At 38.1% G+C, this 14785-nt stretch overlaps 1 protein-coding gene across 1 annotated transcript in view; it reads left to right on the top strand.

The window, feature by feature from the left end:
• The window catches only part of LOC149214047 (disease resistance protein Roq1-like), a 69134-nt gene extending 55601 nt beyond the window's left edge, over nucleotides 1-13533 (top strand). Inside the window, exons 5-7 of the mRNA XM_089389271.1 lie at nucleotides 7792-7992; nucleotides 8097-8166; nucleotides 13171-13533. Of these exons, the coding sequence (XP_089245397.1) occupies nucleotides 7792-7992; nucleotides 8097-8166; nucleotides 13171-13533 (634 nt within the window). The remainder of the gene's footprint in view (nucleotides 1-7791; nucleotides 7993-8096; nucleotides 8167-13170) is intronic.
• Nucleotides 13534-14785: the final 1252 nt, after the last annotated feature.

Raw genomic sequence — 14785 nt, 5'->3', positions numbered from 1 at the left:
TGAGGCAATAGAGCCAAATATGCCCATTGCAGAGACGCCCATAATTCTATGGATGCAAGGGGGCCCATGCTGCTCAAGCATAAATGGTAATTTCTATGAATTGGGGCCCTAGATAATCTCATCAGACCTAAAACTATATCAAAATGACTCACCATGGAACCATAAATTCAATGTTTTATTCATTGATAGTCCAGTGGGTTCAGGCTACAACATAATAGAGAATTGGATGAGGAAATCCCTACCGACCATAACTAGGTTGCATAGCATCTCTATATCGCTTTGGAGGAGTTTTACAGCTTCGTTCCAGAAGTCAATAACCGCCTTTTGTTTGAGGCGGGTGAGAGATATGCAGTAAGTATGCTTTTGCTTTTTGTCATTGTATTTTAATGAAATCTAAAAATAAATCAATGGAGAATGCATAATTGGGTTCACTCGATTATGGTGGCTCAAAACTTCCATTCCGTCTTGGTGGGCTTCTGATTGGAAATGGGTTGACAGACCCAGAACTCTAGTGCAAACATATGCCAGTGTTGCATACCATTTTGCGTTGATTGACAGAAGCCAGAAAACCCATGCGGAGGAAATGGCAGAACGGGTTTTGGAATGTTGGAAATAATACTGAGAGGGGGGGGGGGGGTGAATCAGTATTATCAGATCAGATAAGACTTTTCAATTTCATACTCAGAAACATATACGCGACTTCAGATAAGTGAACCCGCGTGTACACGCTACTGTGTCTAATGCAACTAGCGTATACCCAGAGATCTTATAATTCAGTTAGCTTAATCTTCAGTAAATGCATCAAAACATTATTAAGCAATTTAACAGTAAACAGGTGCAGTATAACAGAACAGAACATCACACAAGAGCCACACACATGAACACCATGATATAAGGTGGAAACCCAATGTGGGTGAAAACCACCTGCTGCAATTCGTCTCTTTCTTCTTTAATGAGAAACTTCTTTTACAATATACTGGTGCAGTCCTTTACCAGTACGCAGGCTACAACCTGCAGAGGGCTACAACCCTCTCTCTCGTTTTCCAACTACTTCTGGAAGGGAGCTACAACCCCCTCAGCTCTTGTACTAGCTGATCCATTTACTAGTACGTAGGTGCTGACCCTACAACCTTCAGGGACCACGTTTCATCAATTTTCAGACTGGATCCAAGAGTACAAAGCAAACATTACCGCAATACAATCATCAACTTATACTTGCATCATAATTCATTAAACAACCCAATACCGAATCACTGAAACCCTGTCATCAAGAACACAGAACCCAAACCAGAATCTAGAACTCTGCAACAACCACCAGAATCAGCAGCAACCTGACATATCAACCCTTATCATGCATACGCTACTTCACTGTACCAAAACCGCGTGTATACGCGCTTTCTCCAAAGGCAACCCGCGTGCAGATCTAGAAATGATTACTTCTGCCTTTGCTGTCAGATCCGACCCTTGCCAAGCGTCCCGAACAGATAACCAGCAATACCAGATCCTCTCACTGCGTCAGACACACACAACCATATCTTTGCCTAGTGATCTTCTCCTTATATAGCCTTAGGCCTTGTTCAATACCAAGAGCCAAAACCATAGAAACACAATACCATCAACTTCAAAACTAGGGATCGACACGCCCGTCGAGACACAATGGTCCGAAACCATAGGCACAACTTCCAAGGACTAACCGCCATGGACCAAAGGTACTTTTCCACATACACACGCGCTTTTCTGAATCCAACTAGCGTGTACACGCGACTTGGGCTTAACAAACCTGCGTGTATGAACTTCCTTGGCAAGCTGTACTAGGATCTGTCTTCTGATTAAGTTGCCATCACCTGTACCAACTTCTGAGCATCTGTACCAACCTCTAAGCATCTGTACCAACCTCTGAGTGAGTTGCCATCAAGGACAACACTTGAATCATAATGCCAACATGGAATTCATGCATAAACAAGAGTGGTTTCAGGCCTACAAGGCTAGGAAATATTTATTGGACTGGATTCAGAATGCGACTAGTATTGCAACTCCTTTCGATGTGAGGAGGAGTGTTCCTTACCACTTCTCTCCTGATTGCACCTTTCTTCAACCAGAGATCAGTGAAGGGGGCACTAAATGTTCCACTCTTGCAACTAGATACGTGGCATCATCACCAAGTTCTTCTAAAGGTACTCTTATTAGAGGTTGTATGTTTGCAGGCTCCACTATCCACATACCTGTTTAATGCAATGGGTACTAGCTCTTTACCCTTCACCTCCTCTCAAATTATTGTCGCTGTATGTGTGATTGATTGTACCCATACTGCTGCATTGGAATATCGCCTAAATAAAAGTTAAAATAGATCAGCAGCCTAACAAAGAACCCGACAACCTGATCACAACTTCACTGTGCTTTTCTCAAGCATGGATCACAACATCTGACCTCTGTAGCCTCCTGAAAACTCCCTTTCATAGGTAGTAGTCCTACTATCAACTCAAGTATTTTTAAAAGGTTTCAACAAACTTCTCTTGATGCTATTACGAATTTGTCTAACATAGCGTAAATAGAGTCTTCTTCTAATGGAATTTCAAATGCTGCCTAAATTCAAAGGCTAATCAAAACTGCAATCTGAATCTCACTATAATCTATAAAAAGAGTTGGAATAAATACATTGGAACACATAGATCAATTTCAAAAGCCCGTGTTACTGTTATTCCAATACTGCTGGATAAAAATCTGCTAGAAAATTTGTTAGAAAGTATTTTGTGTAAGAACTGAAACTAACCCTATTACAGATCCATACTCTCAATCTCTCTTATAAGTGACACCTAGGGTTCATAAAAATAGATATATTTCTTAGATTTTTGGATCTGCAGTCTATCCAACAGATAAAAAATGAATTTAAAAAGACTGTGAAAAATAAAACAGAACTGCCTCATCTAACTTAGCACTTTATCTTTAACCTGAAATCTAACGATAAAATTATCCTATTCTATTTATGGTTGGTGCATACATGCATGCATGTGCCCTTAATGCTGGAATAATAAGATTTGTACACCTAGTAGAAAATGATTTGGGGTCCACTATCTAACAACAATGAGTCACCAAACACTTGTATTTTTAAATGCCACCGTGGGATGCTAGTTTTAAGAGTATTGTTAGGGAAATAAGCTTGGTGTAGTTATTTGATCCTCACCTAAATATATTTTAAATCTGATACGGTTAGAGTTATTGAGAATTTGAGATAGAGAACACCTTTGGCTCCCCTTTTTTGGGGTACATTGACTACATCCATCAAAGTAATCCCCATGTTCTAGATTTGTCCATAGGAGCACGAATCAATTTTTTCTGTGTAGGGGTTGATGAAAAAGATTTGAAGTTTGAGAAGATTGACTAACCTTGGAAGGCACATTGAAAAAGATTTATATATTTGTTTTCAAAGATTTCAACATTTCTATCTTTAAATATTCCACATGATATTATTAGAGGAAGGCCTTTGAGGTCGTTGACATCTCAGTTTTGCTACCACTTTTTAAAGCACTCTTCAACATAGCCTCCTTGTCCACAGTTTTTTATCCTTGTCAAACCATCCATTTCAGTCCAGAGTTCCATTTATTAAGGACATAATATCAGTAAGTGGCCTATGTTCTTTTCAGAAATAGAAGAAAGGAAGACCGTGCCCCCTTATGAAGAGCTTCTTATGCTACATATGCCCGATTTTTACTACACTCTCAAGGTTATTGTATTTGATGCTGCAAAGAATAAAGAAGGATTAAATTGGTCCATTCACCCTCCGACACACATATTTGGCTTCTCTCCTTGGAGCTTGATGAATGTTTTAGACACATTGTGTGTTTACATTGTCATCTGCAAACATGAGAGGTTGTCTTTCTAGTACCCAGGGAACAATATCTCATGGGAATAATTTATGGATGCATCTTGATCAAAATTGATTGCACAACAGGAAATTTGGGCTGCCACATATCCTTATCAAAAGAATTAGGCCACGTTGGAGAATAATTGCATGAAAAATTGATCTGAAACCATTACCATATGAGGGTGAAGGGTTCACAGTCTGGATGAGGCAATGGAAGACAAAGGTCCATCCTGGGATGCAATTTTTAATGAAAGTAAGCCCCTGGATTGAGCACTTGGGAAGGAAGTCGCGCATGCCTCTATTTTGAGTAGATTATTTTATTGTATTATATTTAACATTAAGATTTATTTTTTCATTCAAATTTGGCTATAGTTAGATCACCTAACATGTCACATTTTTTTCATCTATGCTCTTCTTCCATATGCACTACCGACTTACGACATTTCCTTTGCAACATCTGATACAAATGCTAGTTATAGTTTGGTGATAAATAAATAAATATATATATATATATATATATGTATATATATATATATATATATATATATATATATATATATATATATATATAATAGATATACATATATACATTATATATATACATATATACATATATACATATATATATATATATATATATATACATATATATATATATATATATATATAATCAAACATTCCATGAATCAATATTATATTAGTGATTGGAAAATTTGCTTGAGAAATTCAATCTTTAATTAAATTCCTAATAAAAAAATATATCTAATAAGTAGATCATATACTACACATTCACCTTGGAATTGTAAAATGGTTTAAGCATATTTTCAATAATACTTATTTGTTATAATGTATTCATCACTAATTAAAATTAATATATAATAGTAATCCATATAATATTATTTACCTGTGTATATATAATTTTGAGAAATACGTATTTAATATAATATAATATTATTTATATGTGTATAGTGTGATATAAGTTTTTAATTTATTGAAAACAAATTAATAATCAACGGAATTTCATGTTCATTTGTATTTTCACTAAATTTTATAAAATGTTTTAAATTTTTATATTTCTTATATCTGTAGAATTTAGACTTCTGTGATCCATATTAATTGTAACAACATTTTCGGTAAAAATCACGTAAAATAAAATCTCATCTAGGCGTTTCGAACCAACCAATGTGGTTTATCTTCAGGACAAGATGAAGAATCAAATGTAGGCAATGGAATAAATAGATTATGAGAGCAACAAACTAGCCGTTAGAAATAACAACTAGTTTGACTAAAATATTCGAATTTTAATTGTTCCTTTCAAAAAGGATAAAAGATAATCATTGTTTATAAGAGGGTTTATTAAAAAAAAGAGAAGAGGGTGTTCTTCAAAATTTTTGGTAGCATTGAAATATTGTAAGGAGTTGTGAAAACTTTTGCTTTGTATAAAATTTGTAGATTATTTATTTGTAGAAGCAAGGTTGCAAAAAAGTCACTACAAATATGTCTTTATTGTAGGCAGCAATTATGTTTGTAAGTCGATTTATTTGTAGATTTGTATCCTGTTAACGTGAAACAAATAGAAAAAGCTAGTAGAAAATGTTCAAGATATTTTTGAGAGATTTGGAAGTGAAAAGCCAAAAGAATGCCTCCGCATTAAAATGCATAAAAGAATGTGTTGATGATAGCATATACAAACACAACCAAGGAAGCTTGGGATACCCTTGAGACGAATGTTGGTGTAACCGGGAGTAATCCAATTAAAGATGAAGAGTTTGGTGAATCCCACTATTTAAATTGATTGATGAACTTTCTTATCTTCTTAACCTAAAAATGTTGACATTGCTTGCAAATATTTTTTATCCCAAACTCAATCACCAAATTATCCCCTTCCATCTGATTTATCTATTGAATTCCATTAAATGAAATGTCCGTTAAATACCATTTTTGTGTTGGATAACCGAATCCCAACCACCGTTGTTACTCCAAGTGTCCCAATTCAATTTTAATTTAGTTAAATTGAGTTGAGTTTCACTACAATCATTTATCACTGATATCTCCAATGTAATCTTATTTAATTAATTCGTAATATTGAGAAGAGAACTCTCTGCTCCATTTTTTTCATTCCTTAACATGATATCGAAGCCACAGGCCGCATAAGACTCTAGAGAGAGCAACGTTTCAATTTTTTTTTAGGCTCACAAAGCAGGAGTAAGGGTCGTGAGAGGTTAAGGGGCTTGACAATGGAAGTGCGACAACAACTTAACTTTCACAACTATGAAGAAATTAAAGTGTGTCACTTACGCACCTATAAAAAAGGCCCAGTGCGTCACTTTCACACCCAGCAAAATGAAAAGTGCACAAAAGAACCAAAAAATTATCACATTAGGAGATGACACACCTCATGAGTTGAAAGACTGTGCAGTTTTGCACATATAACCTCTCTCCATAGGTGCACAAATGACGAAGCGATTTTTTTAAACAAAAAGGAGTTGTAATATAATATAAAATGTCAGTGTCGTACTTTGAACAAAGAATCCTATGCCGAGGCAACCAATATTTCCAAGTCTATTGAACCATATATACGCGGAGGCAGTATATGCTCGTCGTTGAATCGAAACAAGTACAATAGGCATATAATTAGCTCAATAGAGGAGTAAATATGCATTGCCCTATGGAGGTAGGAACAACATCAAGTCTCTTTGGGAATTTTAAAAATTCGTGCAACCAAGAGTCTGAACTGTGGGTCTTCATACAAAAGAGGGAACACCATCAAAATTTGAAAAAGAAATATTGGGAGCATGAAGATATTGATTAGAATAATGAATTGTGAAAATTCAAAGGTATCAAACGCACATGGTGTAAGGAATTTCGTTTGAAAAAGATTTAGGAAAAAGATAAGTCATGAGTAAGGAAATGTGTGATTCAAAAAGAGATAAGGTGAGCTCGACGCACAGTATATAAGCGATTTGAATACAGTACAGCTCTCCGAGACTAACTTTATCTACATGTTAGAAGGTGCAAGTACTGAGAAAAACATTATCGCAAGGACAAACTGATGAGAAAAGCATTTTGTCGATCGATGGCCAAAATCGTCTCAGGAAAGCCATACGGTTTATTCTGTTTTTTTTCCCTAAAAATCATAGAAATTCTGGAAAAAATTTGATAATATCCGCAGGGATTTTTGTAAATCTAAGTTACAGCTATCAAACTTCAAGGTTTTGGGTGCCCCCTAGGTTTTTTATGGTGATGAATCCATTTCCACCATCAAAAACATGATTCAAAATCTGATAATGCAAAAAAAATTGAATTTTTTTTGCTCTGACAACTTTTGGCTACCCAATCAATTCCTCTGCCGTAGTAGACACTTCCCTCAAGAAATAAGGAAATGCCCCCAAATAATTTTGTTCCAACTATATATTAATAAAGAAGGGAGGGAGACGAGTAGAGACAATCTTTTGAGGTTGTCGTTTTATAGTTGTTAGATCAACGGGAAAGAGAAATACCTTCCACTTGTCAAAAATCAATCCATCATTTTCTGTAGTTTCTCTACCGAATGGCTCATCTACCAAAGACCTCCGCTTCCCTCTCCACCTCCACAGCTCCATATATGAACCCCAATTACAATTTTCATTACGACATTTTCATCAATCACTCTGGTTCAGAGTTAAGAATAATTTCACTAGCCATCTCTATCGTCGTCTTCTTGACTGTGGATTCAAAACCCTTTTCGATCGATGAGAAATGTAGTCGGGAGACCGCTTAGATTTTCGAACAACAGCAGTTATTGCAACCGCCTCTATTCATATACCCATATTCTCTCCAAAATATGTTGAAGCAAAATACTGCCTAGATGAACTCCTGTTGATATTAAAGTTGAAGGCTGCAATTATTCCAGTCTTTTATTATGTTAAGCCTTATGATCTATGGATCAGGATGGGTGAGGGCCAAGAGCAAGTGCCAGGTCAAATCTCGGGACTTATTGGGAATCCTGTGGGCAACAATGGCCTCTATGATGAAGCCCTACGAGATCATGAAAATAAAGGGAGATGCGGCCAAAAAACTATTGCGGATTGGAAAAATGTGTTGTTTAATGTTTCAAATTCAAGCGGTTTGGAGCTTGAGGCATGTAAAAGGTTAGAACTCTTATCTGTTATTGTGCGGATAATCAAGTTCAATGTATTTTCATAAACAAAGTTTTTAGTACTCATGCTTGGCTTACTTTTCTTTGAATAACCAGCGATGAAGGCAAGTTCGTGGATAGGGTAGTGCAACAGGCGGAGGAAGAGGTTGCAAAACCACAATTTCAGGTGGGAAAATATGTAATTGGATTGGATAAAAAGCTTGTAGATCTTTAAAAGAAAATATTATTACAATTGTTATAATGTTTTTTCCTCGAAGGTGTACGAAAAGGAAACACTTAACACTGTGGATGACAAACAATCTCAACAATATAAATGGCTGCTAAACATTGTAGATCTGCAGCAAATGATAAAAACAAAACCTACCATGTCATGATCTATGCCACAATCATAGTTAAACAACAAAATGAAATAGTAATAAATGAGGGTAACTCCAATAATCCAATGGAAACTAGATATACAAGGAATATATTCTATTAAATAACACCTGTGAATGGAACACATAAATGTTACTAGCCCCCCTCTATGGGATGGGTTCTTGGCTATCCTCAAATATCTTCAACTTTTGTAGAGTCTCTCTCCTCTATAATGTGTAAACCCAACAAATAAAATGTTTGAGCTCAATGGGAACTCAAATGGAAAAGAAAAATGATGTGCGACAGTGATAATAATCAAAGTTACAACAGTGAGTGCAACAGTGAAAACTATCAAAAGTGAATAATGAATGGAAAACCCTTCTATTTATAGAAGTTATTGTCGAATAATGAGCAATAATAAAAAATTATTAACCCCATTCTAGAAATAACCACTTGAAAAATTTTATTATATTTGGTTACAAGGGAAAAAATCTTTAAAATTTTATTTAGAAATAAGAAATAAATAAATAAATGATTGATTCATCATCTCAAGAAATATGGTTAAGGAATAATAAACAAATAATGATTTATTTAATTATTCCTAAGGGATTTAGTCAAACTTGACAAGAAATTTTAATTAATTAGTGATTAATTAATTATTCCTAGAGAAAAATAAGATAGTTAATAATTTATCTGTTTATTTTTCATAACTGGGTCAAATATGAAAAGGAATATTAATTAATCAATGGTTTAATTAATCATTCCTAGAAGATAATTAAATAAATAGTGATTTATTTAATTATTCTTCATGGGTTTAATTATAAATTACTTAACAAATGTGGTTTATTAAGTGATTTCTCACAGTGAAAGCAATTTTACTATGGTAAAATTGGCCTTTCATGGTGTACTTCGATCCATCTAGTAAATTAAGGCTAGATGATCAATTTTTTGGTGATAATAGATTTCCCCCCAACGTACGAGTGTTAGGAGCAAAACGTATGACCGAAGTACGTTGTAAAGACACAATCACTAGACAACAAAGTGGAGTCAAAGAGAGAGAGAGAGAGACCAATAGAGCTGAAGTGAAAGAGCATAGGGACAGGGGGGGGAGACGAATGCAAGTCTCCTTTTATGTTGTGGTACCAAATCTCAGTGAGGTGGGGGAGGCATACCTATACCCACCGAGATAAATTAGTACAAAAATAATGATGTGCCCAGAAACATAAAACTGAGCAATGAAGTACATGCTGAATGGTACATGACACGCTGGCATAACTGAGCCAGAAAATAATACAATGTGTCCCATATAGATAATGCACTTGGAAAAAACATGAGCCAGGACTGAATACAATATCATCTAATTACATGAGGTATAATGGCCCTTCCCTAAAAAAAAAGTAGGAGGGAGGGTAGAAAAACCGAAGAAGCCCTGCTGAACATGGAAGGGCTCTGCAAAACTGAATGGATCATCTGAAGGAGACGTGCATGCTATGAACACTGCGGTCGATAGGAACCGAACCCATCAAATATGTGAAACTACATCTGAGGTTGTAGCATAATATGAAGGAATACAGGAATATGGAGGGCTACGTGAAGGGCCACCCCCTCATGAGGTCTGAAACATATAACACACACCCAGGAATCACTGGCACAATCTGCTCTATCGCTGGACCATCAAGTGTGTGAATCAAGAACTTGAAACAACCAAGTCAAAGGGAAATAATGATTCCCTTTGTTCGATCCAAGGTACCAAACGAGAGTGGAAGCTAGAACCAGGATACACCACCCTCTAGGCCATTCTTCTGCAATAAATGTGTTGATGTCGATAGAATAGGACCTGCCATAAGTGAGAAAATGAGGATCCTCACCTATGGCATGAGGGAAAATAGTATTGTGACAGATGGACTGACACCAGGCACAATGGAAGATGTGGGACTGAGGGACAAATAGACGACTTCCCTTGTTAGAGCATAAAGTGCATGGTTGACATGGCAGCAACTGACTCAACTCCGGAGGGGGTGGGGGACAACATGACTAGAGGCCAAAATGGGCAACACAGGATGAAAGGTATGCAAAGATGGATGGAATATTGTGACATGATATAATGGGATACGAATTAGACTCCATGGATGCAAGGGTGACTCGATGATGCTGCCACATAGAATAGGCTTGGTAGGGACCATGAAAGCATGAGTAAATGATGGTTACTCATGAAGAAAATCAAGACGTGAGACAACAAGCATTAAGGGAAGATGTTCCTTAAGGTACAAGTGTCGCATATGAAGAAATTCAATTTTGAGAAGCGATGAAGTGACCCTTCTTGGAAAAATGGTTTCCTGGTGAAGTATCAAATCATCAAATGAAATGATGCAACCTACCTAAATGCATGACAAAAATAAATACGTGCAAATTAATGGGAGATGCTCTGGGTACAATTTCTTAAGGTAGAGTGCATTATGAGGATTTGGAAGGAGTTTGCCTTCGAAATCCTCCAAGAGATATGCCCCCTTTCCTAAGTCCTTACGAATGATGTAAGGTCCTAGCCATAATGATTCGAACTTCCCATGTCCTAGGGTATCATGGTCCTGGTCATACACCAGAACAAGATCACCTTTGTGGAAGGCACAAGGGTTGACTTTTCGGTCATACTGAGCTTTGGTGCACGTTTTGGCCACTTCAATGGTTTGCAAAGCAACACAACAGTCTTCAGAGGCGCGTTCAAGCATGACACGTCTTTGTTCTAATCGTTGGGTGTCAGGGAGAAGTTTGACAGCTAGGTGAAGGGAAAGGATCTCGCATTCGATTGGCAAGACAGCCTCCTCGAAAAAAACAAGGTGGAAAAGTGTGAACTCAATGGGTTTTGACAAAAGTTTTATAGGCCCACAAAGTTGGGAAGAACATAAGGTTCCAGTTGGTCTTATGTTTATTCACCGTCCACTGAAGCATAGTTTTGATAATATTATTGACTGCTTCAACCTCTCCATTACCTTGAGGGTAATAAGATGATGAATACTGGTGCTGGAAGCCCAATAGCGACGATAACTCACGCCATACCTCATCTTCAAAATGTCGGCCATGGTTAGAGACCAATTGTTTCGAAACCCTGAATCGAGAGATAACATGATTAAAAAAGAAAAGGGTCGTGGTAGTCATCATGTTATTGAACGTTGGCATGGCCTCAGCCCATTTGGTAAAATAGTTGACTGCCATGATAATATACTTATGTTAATTAATAAATGGTGGTCGACATTCCATAAAGTTAATGGCCCATTTACAGAAATAACCAGCAAATATGACATGAAGGAGGGGAGATGGTGGGGCTTTTTCCTTTGGGGAAAAATGTTGGCAATTAGGGCAGTGTTTAACTGCCTCAATGCAATCACTGAAGCGAGAAGGCCAAAAGTAACCATCATGCATGAGTTTTGGGCAGTGGCCATACGAGAGAGGTGACCACCACAAGTGCCATTGTGATAGGCGTTTAGCACTTTCTTTGCTTCAGGATGGGTAAGACAATGACGAAGGATAGAATCCAGACTACGATAATAAAGGTCATCACCAATGAGAAGGTAGCGAGGGCACTGGTATCGAATTCATCGTCGATTATCACGAGTAAGATAGGGGGAGAATTTTTGGGTTCGCAAATATGTGAGAATATCTCCGTACCAAGGATCGTCCAAAGTGATGATGAAAAAGTGTTCATCTGGGAGCTCGTCATTAACCGACGGATCACGTGCACTAGTGGGTAGTTTAGAAATGAGTTCGGTGAGGGCCAAACCTTTCTTACTCTTAGGTGTAACAACCTCAAGATTGAATTCCTGGAGGATGACGATCCAATGTGCATAATTCCCATTGATGATCCGTTGACTCAAAAGGAAGGTCATGGGGTTGGAGTTTGTTACGACCCTGGTGGTACATGTAAGGATATATTGATGGAGCTTTTGGATGGACAACACGCCAACCAATGCCAACTTCTCTTCATGAGAGTAGTTCACAGGGGGGCCTATGAGGTTCTTATTGACATAGTAGATAACATGCTCATTCAAATCATCATCTTCCCGAATAAGGACCCCAACAACCAAATGGGCAGAAGTTGAGATGTACAAGATGAAATCCTTGGTGAAGTTAGTGGGACCGATCAAAGGAGCAGAAGTGCGAGCATGCTTTAGGGCATCAAAACACTGTTGAGCACGGTCATCCCAAACAAATGGAATGGTTTAGCGAAGGAATATAAGAAACCCATGTGCGGTGGTCGCCTAGTCAGGCACGAACTTGCGAAGGAAGTTGGATTTGCCTTAAAGGCTTTGTAACTAGCGCAAGGTACGAGGAGCTGGCAAGTCAAGAATGGCTTGAACTTGAAGGGGGTCAAGAGTGATACCATCTTTTCACGCAATAAAACCTAACAGATGGTCGACAGGAACACAAAAGACACATTTCAAGGATTACGACGAATGTTATACTTGCGACATCAGAGAAAAATGGTGTGCAAATCATGAATATGTTGTGCCCAAGACCTAGGATGAGTGGTAAGATCGTCAAGGTAAACAAGGACAAGGTGCTCTAAGTCATGAAAATAGTATGACATGGCCCACTGAAATGTGGCTCCAACATTATTTAAGCCGAATGACATGACCCTATATGAAAAGTTTCACCACAGACTAATGAACGTTGTCTTTTATTGATCGGCATGACGGATACTGTTCTGGTTGTACCCGGAGAATCCATCCATAAAGGATAGAACCTTGTGCCCCACACACTCATCAATGATTTGGTCAATAAAGGGTGTGGTAAAGTTATCTTTGGGATAATATTTATTCAGGTTGTGAAAATCCGTGCAGACACGAATGGTGCCTTGCTTCTTGAGAACAGGAACTGGGTGGGATACCCATGTGGTATATTCAATGGGATAGATGAAATCACCCTGCTTGAGCTTGCTGATACCGGCTTTTATGGCCTCACGATGGGAAGGGTGAATGGGTCTCAACTTCTGACAGACAAGAGTGGCATCGGCCCATGTGCCAATATGGTTTTCAACAATGGCGGGATCAAGTCTGTGCATCTCAGAATAAGACCAGGCAAAAACATCACAGAATTCTTTGAAGAGATTGGTGTAAGCTTCAATTTCTTCCAGGGTGCACTATGCCCCCAAGGTAATATTTTATTCAACCCCTGGTTTATCTGAAATGTTGATTTGATAGTAGGAAAGATGTTGGTCATATTCCCTTCTTCGAAATCATCTGGGGCAGGGATGGGATTTCGAAACCAATTGACTTCACCATGGATGAAGTCTTTTTATTCCACAACATATTGGTCATGAGACTACTGTGGCAGGAAGTTTGCACGATGGTGCATATCATCCCAAGGGTAATCAAGGGTAGACATAGCTTCCATGATGTCCTCATCAGAATGGAAGATGGACGGACGGGAGGAAGACTGACTACAAGATGCGGCAACCGTACCTGGTGCATCAACTTGATAAAGAAGGTTTACATATGCATCATCTGGAATGGTAGACAACGAGCTAGTCGATGGAAGATCTACGAATGTTGAGACCTGGGATTCTGTCAAAAGAGGTTCGATAGAAGAGCACACAGAAACCTAAGAAGGATTTTCCTTCAAGGAACTCAAGGATGATGACAGGTAAATGATATGGCCCGTGGAGTCTATCATCTTGACATCGAGGGGAGGGATCACAATGGCGAGACCAAAGTCCCCCTATTCTGGTTTACTATTGGTACCAGAATCCATGGGTAGAGGAGTAGGTGATCCACTACGAGTGGTATTGTATTAGCAAAGCGCCTCAAGGCAATCGTAAAATTCGTCGAGACGAGGGCAACAATGGAAATAGTGACCATGATGATTGCACAAGGCATAAGCTTGGTGATTTGTGTGTAACATTATGATTTTCTTGGCTGGACCCGGTAACGTAATTTGGACCTCAGGGATATTTGACTGAGGAAACATTTCATGAACCAAAGGTTTGAGATGAGGGAGTTTAGGTCAATTATTAATGGCGTGCCCAAGAACTTTACAAAAAGTGCATGGAGGTTATGGATTTGGGGCTCTGGGGGCTGGAGGAGCTTGGGGAGCCTTGTCCTTAGGTTCTTTCCTCTTGGCTTTGCCCCCTGTCTAGATGCTTTCGCAACAAGAGTGGGTTTGTATTGAGGTTGGGATGGAATTGGTGCAGTGGCAGGTGTTGGCCGGATAAATCGCCCTTGCGGACAAGATCGATCTCCCTAGTATCAAATGATACTAGCAACAAACAACACAATCAAATCTACTTTTCTCTAAACATGTTTCAATTCATAAATGAAAACTACAAGGTGTAATAGACCCTACCTCGGTCCAACGCTTGTTTGTGGCAGCTTTGTTCCAAAAGCTTCCAGCAATTCCTTTTTAATAACCTGCATACACAAACACACACATATCAAATA

The sequence above is a fragment of the Pinus tabuliformis genome, chromosome 1_1 (assembly GCF_031772625.1).
Source record: "Pinus tabuliformis cultivar Carrire ecotype Pingquan chromosome 1_1, CPIR1, whole genome shotgun sequence".
Classification (NCBI taxonomy): Eukaryota; Viridiplantae; Streptophyta; class Pinopsida; order Pinales; family Pinaceae; genus Pinus; species Pinus tabuliformis.
The sequence above is the reverse complement of the archived record's forward strand: the minus strand, read 5'-3'. Positions and strand labels throughout refer to the sequence as shown.